This window comes from Syngnathoides biaculeatus, chromosome 15 (assembly GCF_019802595.1).
Source record: "Syngnathoides biaculeatus isolate LvHL_M chromosome 15, ASM1980259v1, whole genome shotgun sequence".
Lineage (NCBI taxonomy): Eukaryota > Metazoa > Chordata > Actinopteri > Syngnathiformes > Syngnathidae > Syngnathoides > Syngnathoides biaculeatus.
Window position 1 is genome coordinate 25,463,490 of NC_084654.1, and position 10,841 is coordinate 25,474,330.

At 51.8% G+C, this 10,841-nt stretch overlaps 2 protein-coding genes across 4 annotated transcripts; one reads left to right on the forward strand and one right to left on the reverse strand.

Moving 5' to 3' along the window:
- The first annotated feature begins 770 nt into the window (after positions 1 to 770).
- znf839 (zinc finger protein 839) lies at positions 771 to 8,168 on the forward strand. 2 transcript variants are annotated; one of them, XM_061842978.1, is made up of 10 exons: positions 771 to 2,311; positions 3,612 to 4,607; positions 5,386 to 5,508; positions 5,585 to 5,701; positions 5,771 to 5,863; positions 6,267 to 6,413; positions 6,777 to 6,881; positions 6,959 to 7,040; positions 7,114 to 7,198; positions 7,499 to 8,168. In XM_061842978.1, the coding sequence occupies exons 1-10, from the start codon at positions 1,397 to 1,399 to the stop codon at positions 7,818 to 7,820; spliced, it is 2,985 nt and encodes a 994-aa protein (XP_061698962.1). In that variant the 5' UTR covers positions 771 to 1,396; the 3' UTR covers positions 7,821 to 8,168. The 2 variants fall into 2 exon arrangements, with proteins under 2 accessions (XP_061698962.1, XP_061698960.1); XM_061842976.1 differs by having other exon boundaries at positions 772 to 2,311; positions 5,576 to 5,701.
- Positions 8,169 to 8,310: 142 nt separating this feature from the next.
- On the reverse strand, positions 8,311 to 10,486 carry cinp (cyclin dependent kinase 2 interacting protein). Of its 2 annotated transcripts, none has more exons than XM_061842981.1 (5): positions 10,346 to 10,486; positions 9,051 to 9,216; positions 8,868 to 8,961; positions 8,659 to 8,788; positions 8,311 to 8,589 (listed from the first exon to the last, which is right to left on the reverse strand). In XM_061842981.1, exons 1-5 carry the CDS (start codon positions 10,350 to 10,352, stop codon positions 8,381 to 8,383), a joined length of 606 nt encoding a protein of 201 aa, XP_061698965.1. In that variant the 5' UTR covers positions 10,353 to 10,486; the 3' UTR covers positions 8,311 to 8,380. The 2 variants fall into 2 exon arrangements, with proteins under 2 accessions (XP_061698965.1, XP_061698964.1); XM_061842980.1 differs by having other exon boundaries at positions 8,868 to 8,964.
- Between the last annotated feature and the right edge of the window lie 355 nt (positions 10,487 to 10,841).

Consider the following 10,841-nt stretch of genomic DNA (forward strand, 5'->3'; position numbering starts at 1 on the left):
TCTATTTGCCCTGCCCCTCCTGCCCTAACCCGACCCTCGTGAGGATAAGCTGCTCAGAAAATGGATGGATGGATGGATGGACATTTCACTGTACTTGGAAGGAGGAGAAATCGAGTCAAATCCGTATTTTTACGTTTTGTACTCACACTGTATTTTTACTTGAATTTAGATTTTGGTTAGTTTTCCCGCTGTGTACTTAAGCAAAGTAGATAATCGAAAAAACTACAGCCGAATATACTGTAATAGCAAAATATTTAGTCCCCCTACCACTGTAAAACTATGTAACTAAGTTACATACCTCAAGGCAATATTTACATTTCACCAATTTACTAATGTTCCAATTGGTTTTAAAATCATTACAAAAAGACATACTCAAGTACCTACACTTACTGAGTCACAGTAACACAGTATTTGTATTTCTTTACTCCCCAACACTGAAAACCAACCAAAGCAAATTTTAAATCATCTCACCAATTCATATGATTGAATACATTTGTTTTTAAATTGTTTCTTGTGTACTGGGAAATTAAACGGTTAGAAAAGGAAATAGTGAAGTAAGTGTAATACGCATACCTGAAAATGTAAAACTCTACACAGGTATACCAACCAAATACATATTGTAACTTCCCCTCACTGAAAACATATAATTTCAATCCCACAAGGAAAATTTTAAACAATTTAGTTCAGCCACAGTACCAAAGTACTGTTGTAGTATTGCAGGACGACTGACTGAATCCCACAAAGCCAACATTTACATGAAGTCACCAATTCAAATGATTTGATTGAACTGCGTAGTGTTGGGTATGCCGCAGGTCGACGGAGCAAGACCAAAGATTTTTGCCCTTTTTATCCTAAAAAAGCAAGACAGTCTGAAGCCATTCACATTCCAATTTGTTGTACAATTGCGTTTTGGATAACGTAGGGTATAAACTGGCTGACTCTACTGAAATACAGCAACAAAGGGCGCACAATTCGCCAGCCATTAGAGGAAAAACAAACCCCAAACCATTGAATGTATCCCTGCGCTGTAATGAAAAGGCAACTTTGATTTGGGATGGCGTCGATTGTGTCACTCAACGAAAGTCGCGAATGGCGACTCGACTCCACCAACAAATCCAGTCCGGACAATCCGCCTCCCGCCTCCCGCAGCTAGGCGAAGGCTAAGCTAGCTAGGCTAGCTGAAAACTCCTCTAAGGTTCCGTCATCCGCTCCCCGCTTTTCTCCACCGGTGTTCATGTTGTTCTTCACGGCAGGGGACATTTCGCTTGTAAACACGCACATATCGTACAAGAGCGTCGATTTGTTTGGCAAAATCGCGTGACGATTGCGTTTACTTTGAGGCACCGACTGGTTCCCTGTTAGCCGCTCAGCTAGCAGCAGCCGCCGCGCAGCCAAAATGGCGGACAACGAGGATGAGAGCGGGTCGGGGAGAACAATAACAGCCACCGAACCTTCGCCATCCCCGGCCCAGAACCACGCCGCGGACTCCTCGCAGCCAGAGGACCCTACTCCGTCGGAGCCGGCCGTCCCCGCCACCGAGGCGGCCGAGTCCGCGCCAGACGCGACCCCGGGGCGGCCCGGGGAAAGCGCGACCGCGGTGTCCGTCGAACAGAGCGAGGACACCGGGGAGCAGCCCCAGGCGGTGTCCGCCGAGACTCAGCTGGTGGACTTTTTACAGACGGAACAAAGCATTCTGGTGGGCACCGAGTTCTCGAGCTTGGGCGCGGACATGAGCAACACCACCATCATCTACGTGCAACCGGACGGCAGCCTGATGGAGGGCTCCGGGCTGACCCCCGAGGAGCAACAGGCTCTGCTGGAGCAGCTGAGCAAGCAGCAAGTGGTCCAGGTGTCGGACAGCGAGGCGGCCCAGCTGCTCCAGCACAGCCAGGCCGTCAAAAGCAGCCCCGTCCACAGTGCGGCTCTTAACCCCACTCAACTGCAGCAAGTCATCAGCCAGGTGAGCAACAAGTCCCAACAACAACAGCAGCAGCAGGTCCAGACCCCGCTGCAGCCGGCCAAACAAGTAGTCCAGGTCCAGACCCCGCTGCAGCCGGCCAAACAAGTAGTCCAGGTCCAAACCCCGCAGCAGGCGACCAAACAAATGGTTCAGATCCACACTGCGGCCAAGCAGTTGATCCAGGTCAACAGCCCGCAGCAGGCGGTGAAGCAGCTAGTCCAGGTCCAGACCCCGCAGCAATCCGTCAAACAGCTGGTCCAAGTCCAGAACGCCTCACAACAGCTGAAGACTGTTGCCCAGCAGGTTGCTCTGCAGACCAGCGCCGGCGCAGTCCACCTGACCCATTCCAAGGTAAGAACACGACACAAATAGTCAAACAAGATACACGTCGGGCGTCGTACCACCAACCCAAACGTACTTGTGCGTGGAAGAAGATGGCTTTCCTTCTGTAAAAGAAAACATTTGACAAAGGCAGAGTCAATGAGAAAACCCAGGAAATGGGTGGAATCGTGCCTTCGTGGTTTAACCTGTGACGGGTCGGTCCAAAAGAAATTGCTCACAAGGGAATTTCAACCTGCAAGTTGATTCCTAAACATTTGATCATATTCGACGTGGACTGAGTGGAGTTTGCATCTTCTCCCAGTCCGTGTTTGTGTTCCTCCCACATCCCCAAAACACGCACGACAGTAATTGAAGGCTCCAAATTGCCTCAAGGTGTGAAGTATGTTCTGGCGACCATTTCAAGGTGTACCCCCGGCTTTTGCCCGATAGGCTCCAGCGCTCCCGCAACCCCTGTGAGGATAAGCAGCTCAGTACATGCATGGATGCAAGATGAATGAATAGCGCGGTGTCGTGCTGATGTTAGCTATCATGCTAATTGTTTTGTTTTGCTAAACACTTTGGAGAGCCGCAACTCTGACCTCACAGCAGTTAACCCGACGCTCGCTCGGCGACGCCCACGTCCCCGCCCCTTTTTAAACCGTACACACTCAATGTCACAAATGTTGCGTGTGGAACGTGAGGATGGACGAGAATGAAAGCTGGACCTCACACGTGTTTTGTTGTTCGGTAATGAAATTTTATCCGATTACGCGATCAAATATTTGCAAAAATGATCCAGTCTAAAAATATTCAATCGCTGCCTTCCACGATCCTTCATATTCGGACATAGTCTGTATTTTCTTGGTATTGTGATTTCAATATTTGCTTGTGTCCTTGTTTTTAGGTTCGGGTTGAGGTTATTTTTCAATCATTGTCTTTTTATTTTAGTCATGGTATAAATGATTTCTCTGTATGGATGAGCAGCCAAATACACACTTGGGTGCAAATAAAGTTACATAACCTAACCCAGACACGGAGGTTTGCGTCCCAGTGTGTCCGTTTGGACTTTTTCTCTTCTCCGTACGACGACGCTTCGTGAGATCCACAAGTTCCACTTGACTCATTTCAATTTGATTAGATTTTTTTTTTTTTTTTTTTTTTTTTAAACAAACTATAACTTTGGGTCATCGTTTCAGTTCGGGTAGTCGCTCGTGTTCTACCGCAACGAATGTGTCGTTCGTGTACAGATGTTGGAATCTACGCGTTACCACGTAAAGACCCAAAGCTCGGCAAACGTTTTCGCAATGTGATCTGACTTTTGTGCCCGCAGACGGAACCGGTCAGGATCCAGATTCAGGCTCCTCCCAAACAGGAAGTGAAGCTTTGCCCCGCCCCCCAGCAGCACAACAATCAGACTGTGACCCAACCACAGGTGACGCTGTCCACCAACGGCAGCACTCAGATCATTCACATCCAGCCTATGGTGGCCCAGCAGGGCCAGCAGTTGTTCTTACAGCAGAACTTGGGTGACGCCCCCATCCAGCTGCTCCTCCAGAGCCCCGCCCCCGTGGTCGGCTCTCTGCTTCCATTGGTCCACAAGCTGCCAGGCGCCGCGTCCGCCCCCGTCGCCATCGCCTCCACCGCCGGCAAGACGCCCCCCACTCAGACCGTTACCCCCGCTGTTAAAGCGGCAAGCGTGTCGCTCTTCAAGACCCCCGCCAACGGCACCACATCACCCCCGGGCAAGACTCCGGTCCGACCGGTACCGGCCCCCTCCGTGGCAGGGTCACCGGCGGCGGCCGACCCCGCTGCGGCCAAGGACCGAGACAAAGAAAAAGAGAAGGCGAGGAAGCAGAAGAAGATGAAAGAGAAGAAGGCGGTCAAGGTGCAGACTAGGTCGGGCAGGGTCTCCAGACCGCCCAAGTACAAGGCCAAAGACTACAAGTTCATCAAGACCGAGGACCTGGCCGAGAGCCACCAGTCCGACTCCGACGACTACTCGGACATGAGCATGGAGGACGAGGACAGGAAGGACGCCGCCAGAGACACTGACGCCACGCTGGCCTACAGCCACAAGTCCAGGTCCCACCCGTGCCAGACCTGCGACAAGGCCTACATCGGACCGGGAGGACTCAACCGCCACTACAAGCTCAACCCCACCCACGGCGAGCCTGTGCCGGTCTGCGAAGCGCCGCTGCCGCAGACATGCGGCGGCGACGGCGACGACGACGACGACCGATCGCAAACGATCGCCCCTGAGCCCGCAGACGCGACCGTGATGGATGTCGCCAAGGAAGAGGAAACGGAGGGAAAACCTGCTGCCATGGTAACTGACACAAAAAATGATGCACATGAGCTCGCTTGACAATTTTTGTTCCAGTAGAGCTACACGCTAATTAGCATGACACGCTTTGCTGACTCCATGATATTAATGGTCCTGCTGCCACCTGCACTTGCTAAGCTAGCTGACTTGTCCGTTACCCCAGTTTGCTATTTTGTTCTGTATCCAAAATATACATTTTTTTTTTTTTTTGCTCCCTGAGCTTTTCCTTTGCATGCTGGTTAGCTCGATGTGCTATTTTGCTCTAGATCCTAAGGAACTTTTTTTTTTTTTTTGGGTTACAGTTCTGTCCATTACCTCCTTATGGCAATTAGCTTGTCATGCTAACCAAGCGGTCAGTCTGCTGACTGTTCAATTACCGTCTGCCAATTAGTCTTCCATGCTAACGAACAAACATTCTGTTACCAGTACTGCTGCATGCCGTTATATGCTATACGCAATTTAACTCATTCTGTTGCTTCTACATGCTAGTTAATATGCTGCGGGTACATGAGTGAAATCCTTTTGGAAGCGCTACGTCTTAATGGTAACGGTGGACCGTCACCTCTACATGCTCTTATACGCTACGTCCAAATTAATTGATCGTTCCGTTGTCTTTATGCCAACTATTAGCTAATTCTGTTAACTTTACATTATCGCCACATGCTAATTCGTGGGGATCTTTCACAAGTAGCCGATACATTGAAATAAGGCCGCCATCGGCTCGATAACTCCTTGTCGGTACTTGCCCGTTCCTACTCGGTAGCCGACTGTCTCGTGTCAGGAATCGGGCCCGGCGCTCGGTGGAGGATTTCGGGGCGTCCACCATCGAGGTCCCGGCAGGCCCCGCGGCAGAGGGCGAGGGAGGGGGCGTGGCCGTGGCCGGTCCCTGGGATTGCCTTCCAAGGTAAAAACATTTTCAGAAGTCGACGGGGGGGGGGGGGGACCGTCGTACAAGTTGACGTGTGCTTAAGTTCCTTCAGGTGTCGGGCGGCCTCATGGGCCGGCGGGGGCGCCGCGGACGGCCGCCGAAGGTGCCGGGTGGCGGCGTGGTGAGCGGCGACCAACAGCTGGAGAGGAGACGGGAGCGACTGCAGGAGGTTTGTTATGTTTTTTTTTTTTGAGTTTGCGGCTTTGGTGCGTTTCCGTGACGACCGCCTTGTCTCCAGCTGGTGGATCAATGTGAGGATGAGGAGCTGATGGACATTGTTCTGCCTCGTCTCACCAAAGTTTTAAGTGTTTGGGAGATGCTGCTGGCCAAGGTACAAACACTCACCCACCGCGCCACGTCATCTCGAGATAACAGTACAATAAAAATCAACTCACACGCTTGTACATTGATAGTAGTTCCTTTGAAAGACGTCACAAAGTTGGTTTTAGTCTGCTTGGCCATTTACCGCACAGTGCAATCATTATCGTCTCCTCAAAAATTATGCTGAGCTCAAATCCAAAGCAATTTGATGACCCCCACCCCCACCCGTCCGTTAGTCAGCTCAGTGTCGGTCTATAAACTGAAATTTCACAGACAAACCATCTTGAAAATGGAGACTGGTCAAGTCACGAAGAGTCTCTCCTAAAAGTTTTCTCCCAAACGAGTCTCCCGTCCCTCAAAGGGTCTTTTGTTTACTCGGGTCGTGTCAAAAGTGCTGTCCTTGTTCGTTGCAGGTGGAGCGCACCGGCCCGCCTCGTACTCTCTTTCCAGATATTTACCGCGAGTTCGAGTCGCTGCAGGCGCAAGTCAGACAGGCTGCGCACGATTACATCATCACGCCACTAGGAGGAGCCACACCCCTGGAAGTCAGGAACATTGAGGCAAGAACTTTTGGACTCTTCTCCCGTAGTGTGGGAAACTTTTGTTTGTCTTTTGGACCTCGAAAAGATTCACCCTGTCACAACGGCCATTTTAGTTTCAAGTCCGGGTTTTAGTTGAATTTTGACCATTTCTAGTGGCCCTCGAAAGAAAAAGACGGGAAGTGGATGGGGATGCGCAATTTGATGCCAATTGTGGCCATTTCAAAGATGAACATCTGCCGCGATGTTCCCAATTCATCGCGTCATCTAACATTTGATACTCACTCGTCACGTCTACCGTGAGCCGACCCTCAGAAAAGTCTTACGAAGCCCCAGTAGAACTTTGGAGGACTCGTTTCCGACGGTGCCGCCGATTGCTCGTAGGTGGCGCGGTCTCTTGGCATCCTTGACGAGGTGAACCGGATGAGGGTCGTCCCCGGCGCTTCGCCGGCGTCCGGCGTGAGCAACAAGAGTAGTCGTTACATGGAGGTAAAGTTGTCCAAGTCCTCGTCCCCGATCTCCGGTTGATCCAGCTCAGGCCAAAATCTCAAACGTTCTCCTTCCAGAACTCCAAGATGCTGCCTCCGTCCAAGCGCTTCAAGATGGAGAACAGCGTTCCCCTGCAGCACAACGGCATCGAGCGAGCGGGTACGTCGACGCCGCAGGTCGGCGAGCCTTCGCCGAGACGCGAGTATTGACCTCTGACCTTGTAACACGCCAGCCGCGGTCTCCGCCGCGACCTCCGTGACGCCGACGTCGACGCCCTGCGCCGCCTCCGCGACGCCGATTCCCGGTGAAGCCAAACCGTGAGTGACGCTTCCAAAGAAAGGGAGGAAAAATGTCAAAGTGGGCGGGGCCTGATATTTGTCCGCAATTGACGAATAAAAGGGCTGACCTGCTTGTGACAAAATCCACCGCCGTACGATCAAGTGGCAATATTTAAGTCATATTTATTTATTTTTTTTTTTTTTGGGGGGGGGGGGTTGTAACATTGCTGTTGTTCAGCTCCGACATCATTTATCCGTCTGTCCGTCCGTCCATTTTCTGAGTCGCTCGTGCCCCAATCGTCACGCCGCATCTTTAGTCACGAGTGTTTGTTCCTCCAGCCTCACTGGCCCCGCCCAGCCCCCGCCAGCCGCCACCCCCACGGAGGTGACCGCAGCCGAGCGGCGGGAGGCGGAGGCGGGGGCCCCCCCGGCGCGGGACGAGCGGCGCAAGGAGCCCGAGAAGCTTCCGGACACGTGTCTGGTCCAGGAGGGCCAGGAGATCTACATCGAGACGGACGGCCTGAGCGACGCGGACGGCATCGTCATCGTCAACGGGCCGGACGGGACCACCATGCACATCCAAACCCCGCAGGGGGTCCCCCTGGAGGCGGTCCAGGCCCTCCTGGGAATCGAGGCGGCCGACCCCGGCAGAGCCAGCTGAACTTTTGGGAGGGTTCTGGACTTTGGAATGGAAGGTTTTGGAACAAAAGTCTGTGATTGGTCAGTCACCTGAATGTGTTCCTAAAGGTCCTCCGACAAAAGGGCGGCAGACTTTGTCACGGAACCTTCCGGACACCTCGGGCCGAATCGCGGACTGCGGGCTCCAGAACGGTATTGAAAAGGGCCCGTCGCGGATGGAGTTCATCACGGAACCTTCAGAGGAGGTCCGGTGACTAAGTCGGCCATCTTGCTGGCTTGCTTCCGGAAGCTTCTGTGACAAATTTGCAGACTCGGTTGGGGGAACCTTGGGGCGCTCTCCGTTTAGGTTCTATTTATTTCGTTGGTCCGGATCTTCTCCACATTCTCGCGATCCAAACGTTGTTCTGAAGCCGACGCCGGAGGAATTGATTTTTAAGAGCTTCTTGTACATGGTTTTTTTTTTTTTTTTTTTTCATATTTGCGCTGTTAATATGTAGATAAACGTGAGAAACGAAGCTGCACTATTTTTATGACTTTTTCCAATAACGGCCGTCCATCCCGTTTTGCCAATAAAAGTCATTGTCAAACAGGAAGGTGTCGCTGGCCCGTCTCCAGCAGGACCGCCTCCAGCGCCAGGCGGGCACGGACCGGTACCAGCGGCTGGTGGAGCCAGCACGACAGGTACACCAGGCTCAGGTCCGGGTCGGCGCCGTGAGCCGCTTCCCGGAGCAGGACCCGCTTGAGACGCAGCTCCGACGCGAACGACTGCAGCAGGACGGCGCAGGACGACGCTGGGAAAAGGAGCCGACTTCGTTAGCCCCCGTTTGACGCGGCGGCGGTTCCGTCGGGTCCAATCTCACCAAAGTCTTGGGCGTTCCAGCTGTGGAAGAGCGGAACGCTGCGGCCTCGGGGGCCGAACCGAAATTCCTCCAAATCCACCAGGCCTCGCTGGGACGCCATCAGACGCTCCATCTTGGCCACGATGGCCGCCTGACAGGAAGTTCCGCATTTGAGCAACGCCAACGGACAACGTTTGGGTCGTTGTGCGGAGTTCCAACATTTTCGTCACCATTTTGTCCACGATATCCTTCAGTTTTTCACATTCTTCTTGAAGTCCCGAATTCCGGACCACGAGATCCCGGGACGATCCTTCTGCCTCCTCTCTGCTGCACAGGAAGTAGATGGAGAGAAAGAGAGGCGCTAGCATTAGCACGCTAGCCCCAAAAATCTTGAAGACAAACGGCGGTCCCACCTGCGGCCCCCCCCGGCGCTGACGATGTTTCCCGCCACGACGACGCCTTCGTCGTTGAGCTTCTCCCAGCGCAGCATCAAGTTGTGCCAGTCGGCCGCGTTGTCCTTCAGCTTGCGGGCGCTTCCTGTCACAGCCGAGCACTTCCTGTTCGCCTTGGCGACGTCGCCTGACGCCAACATTTCAACTTCAATTTTGACATAAACGCTTGACCGTTTGCGCAAAGCATTTAGTGGATCTGTGGGTCAGGGTCAGGGTTGGCAAAAGTTTCTCAGAATTTGTTCAAAGGGGCAACATTTTATGAAACACAAAAATATCAGCAGTATACTATTATGATATTTCACAAATGTACCGTTTGTTTCTGACATTAAGCGGCAGACACCCCCCCCCCCCCCTCCGTTGTCTTTCTCCATCCTCACCAGTGTACACACACACACTGTCTTTCTCTTCCCCCCCGGATGTCCCCTGTCCAACTTTTGTCTCCAGAACATCTGCTGAGAAAAACTCAACATCTTCATTTGCTTGCTTCCTGTCATCTTTTCAGCACCCGGACCAGTTTCTTCTTTGAAGCGGTCCGCCCTCGCTATCTCTTTCACGCACATGTGTTCAGTTCCACTTCGGCTAATCTTCATTCCGCGTCCCTCCATCTTTGTAATGGTTCCTCCACCCGCTTTCACCGCATAGCACAATATCATCTGCGAACATCGTGGTCCAAGGGGATCCCAGTCTAACCTCATCTGTCAGCCAATCCATTACCACAACGGACAGGAAGGGGCTCAGCGCAGATCCCCCGGTGCAGTCCCGCCTGCACCTTAAATTCTTCTGTCACTGCTGTCCTCCTGCCCTCAAACACGTCGTGTACTATTCTGCCATACATTTTTCTCCGCAGGAACCGCAGTTCCCCTCTCTTGGTACTCTGTCATAAACTTTCTGCAGGTCCACAAAGACACATTGCAGCTCCTTCTGACCTTCTCTGTACTTTTCCACGAGGATCCTCAAGGCAAATAATGCATCCGGCATGAAGCCATCTTCTGTCTGTCCTGAGTCGAGCGACTTTCTGCCAACTTCATTGAGTTATTCCGCTACAGCTCTGCGCATGACACTTGTTCTTCAAAAACGTTTCCTGCATGCATCAGCCAACTTCTCACCCGCTACAAATCTCACAAGATGGTCCACAGTAAGTCAGATCCAGGAAATAAAGACATTGGCTGAATTTCATGCGTCGATAAAACTACAACTAAATGACATCAACACGCGTGTAGGCGCATTCCCGATGTTATATTTTGGTCGTTTTCTACCTTCCATGTCTCCGATTTCTTCAGGCGGCCTTGGGTGACTTCCTGGATTCTTCTTCTCCGTCGGTGCTGTTAACGTCCACTGAGCCGCGAGCGCCCCCTGTTGGCACAAAAGCTTGTTCCGCTCGTCTCTTCCATCCGGTCCGTTTTGTCCGCTCCCAGGTTCCTTTTTTTTTTTTTTTTCTTTTTTAATTATTTGACATGAAATAAAAACAAATCAGAATCAAGGCACAGATGACGGGGCAGAAACATTTCCATTATTTTAATTCGTTTTAACTTCCAAATGCGCAGTTCCTCACAAGCGGAAATGAAAAGTCAGCTCTTCCGAACTACTTTTCACATCTACATTTTTTTGTTTTCTAATTTTGTATTCGTCCGTTATTTGAACTCGTTTGTAGTCTTGTTTTTTTTCCACTGCGCATGCTCAATAGCTTCGGTCTTTTTTTTCTTTTGCCGGAACTATAGCGCCGCCTACAGACGGATACGTGTACTACAGGTT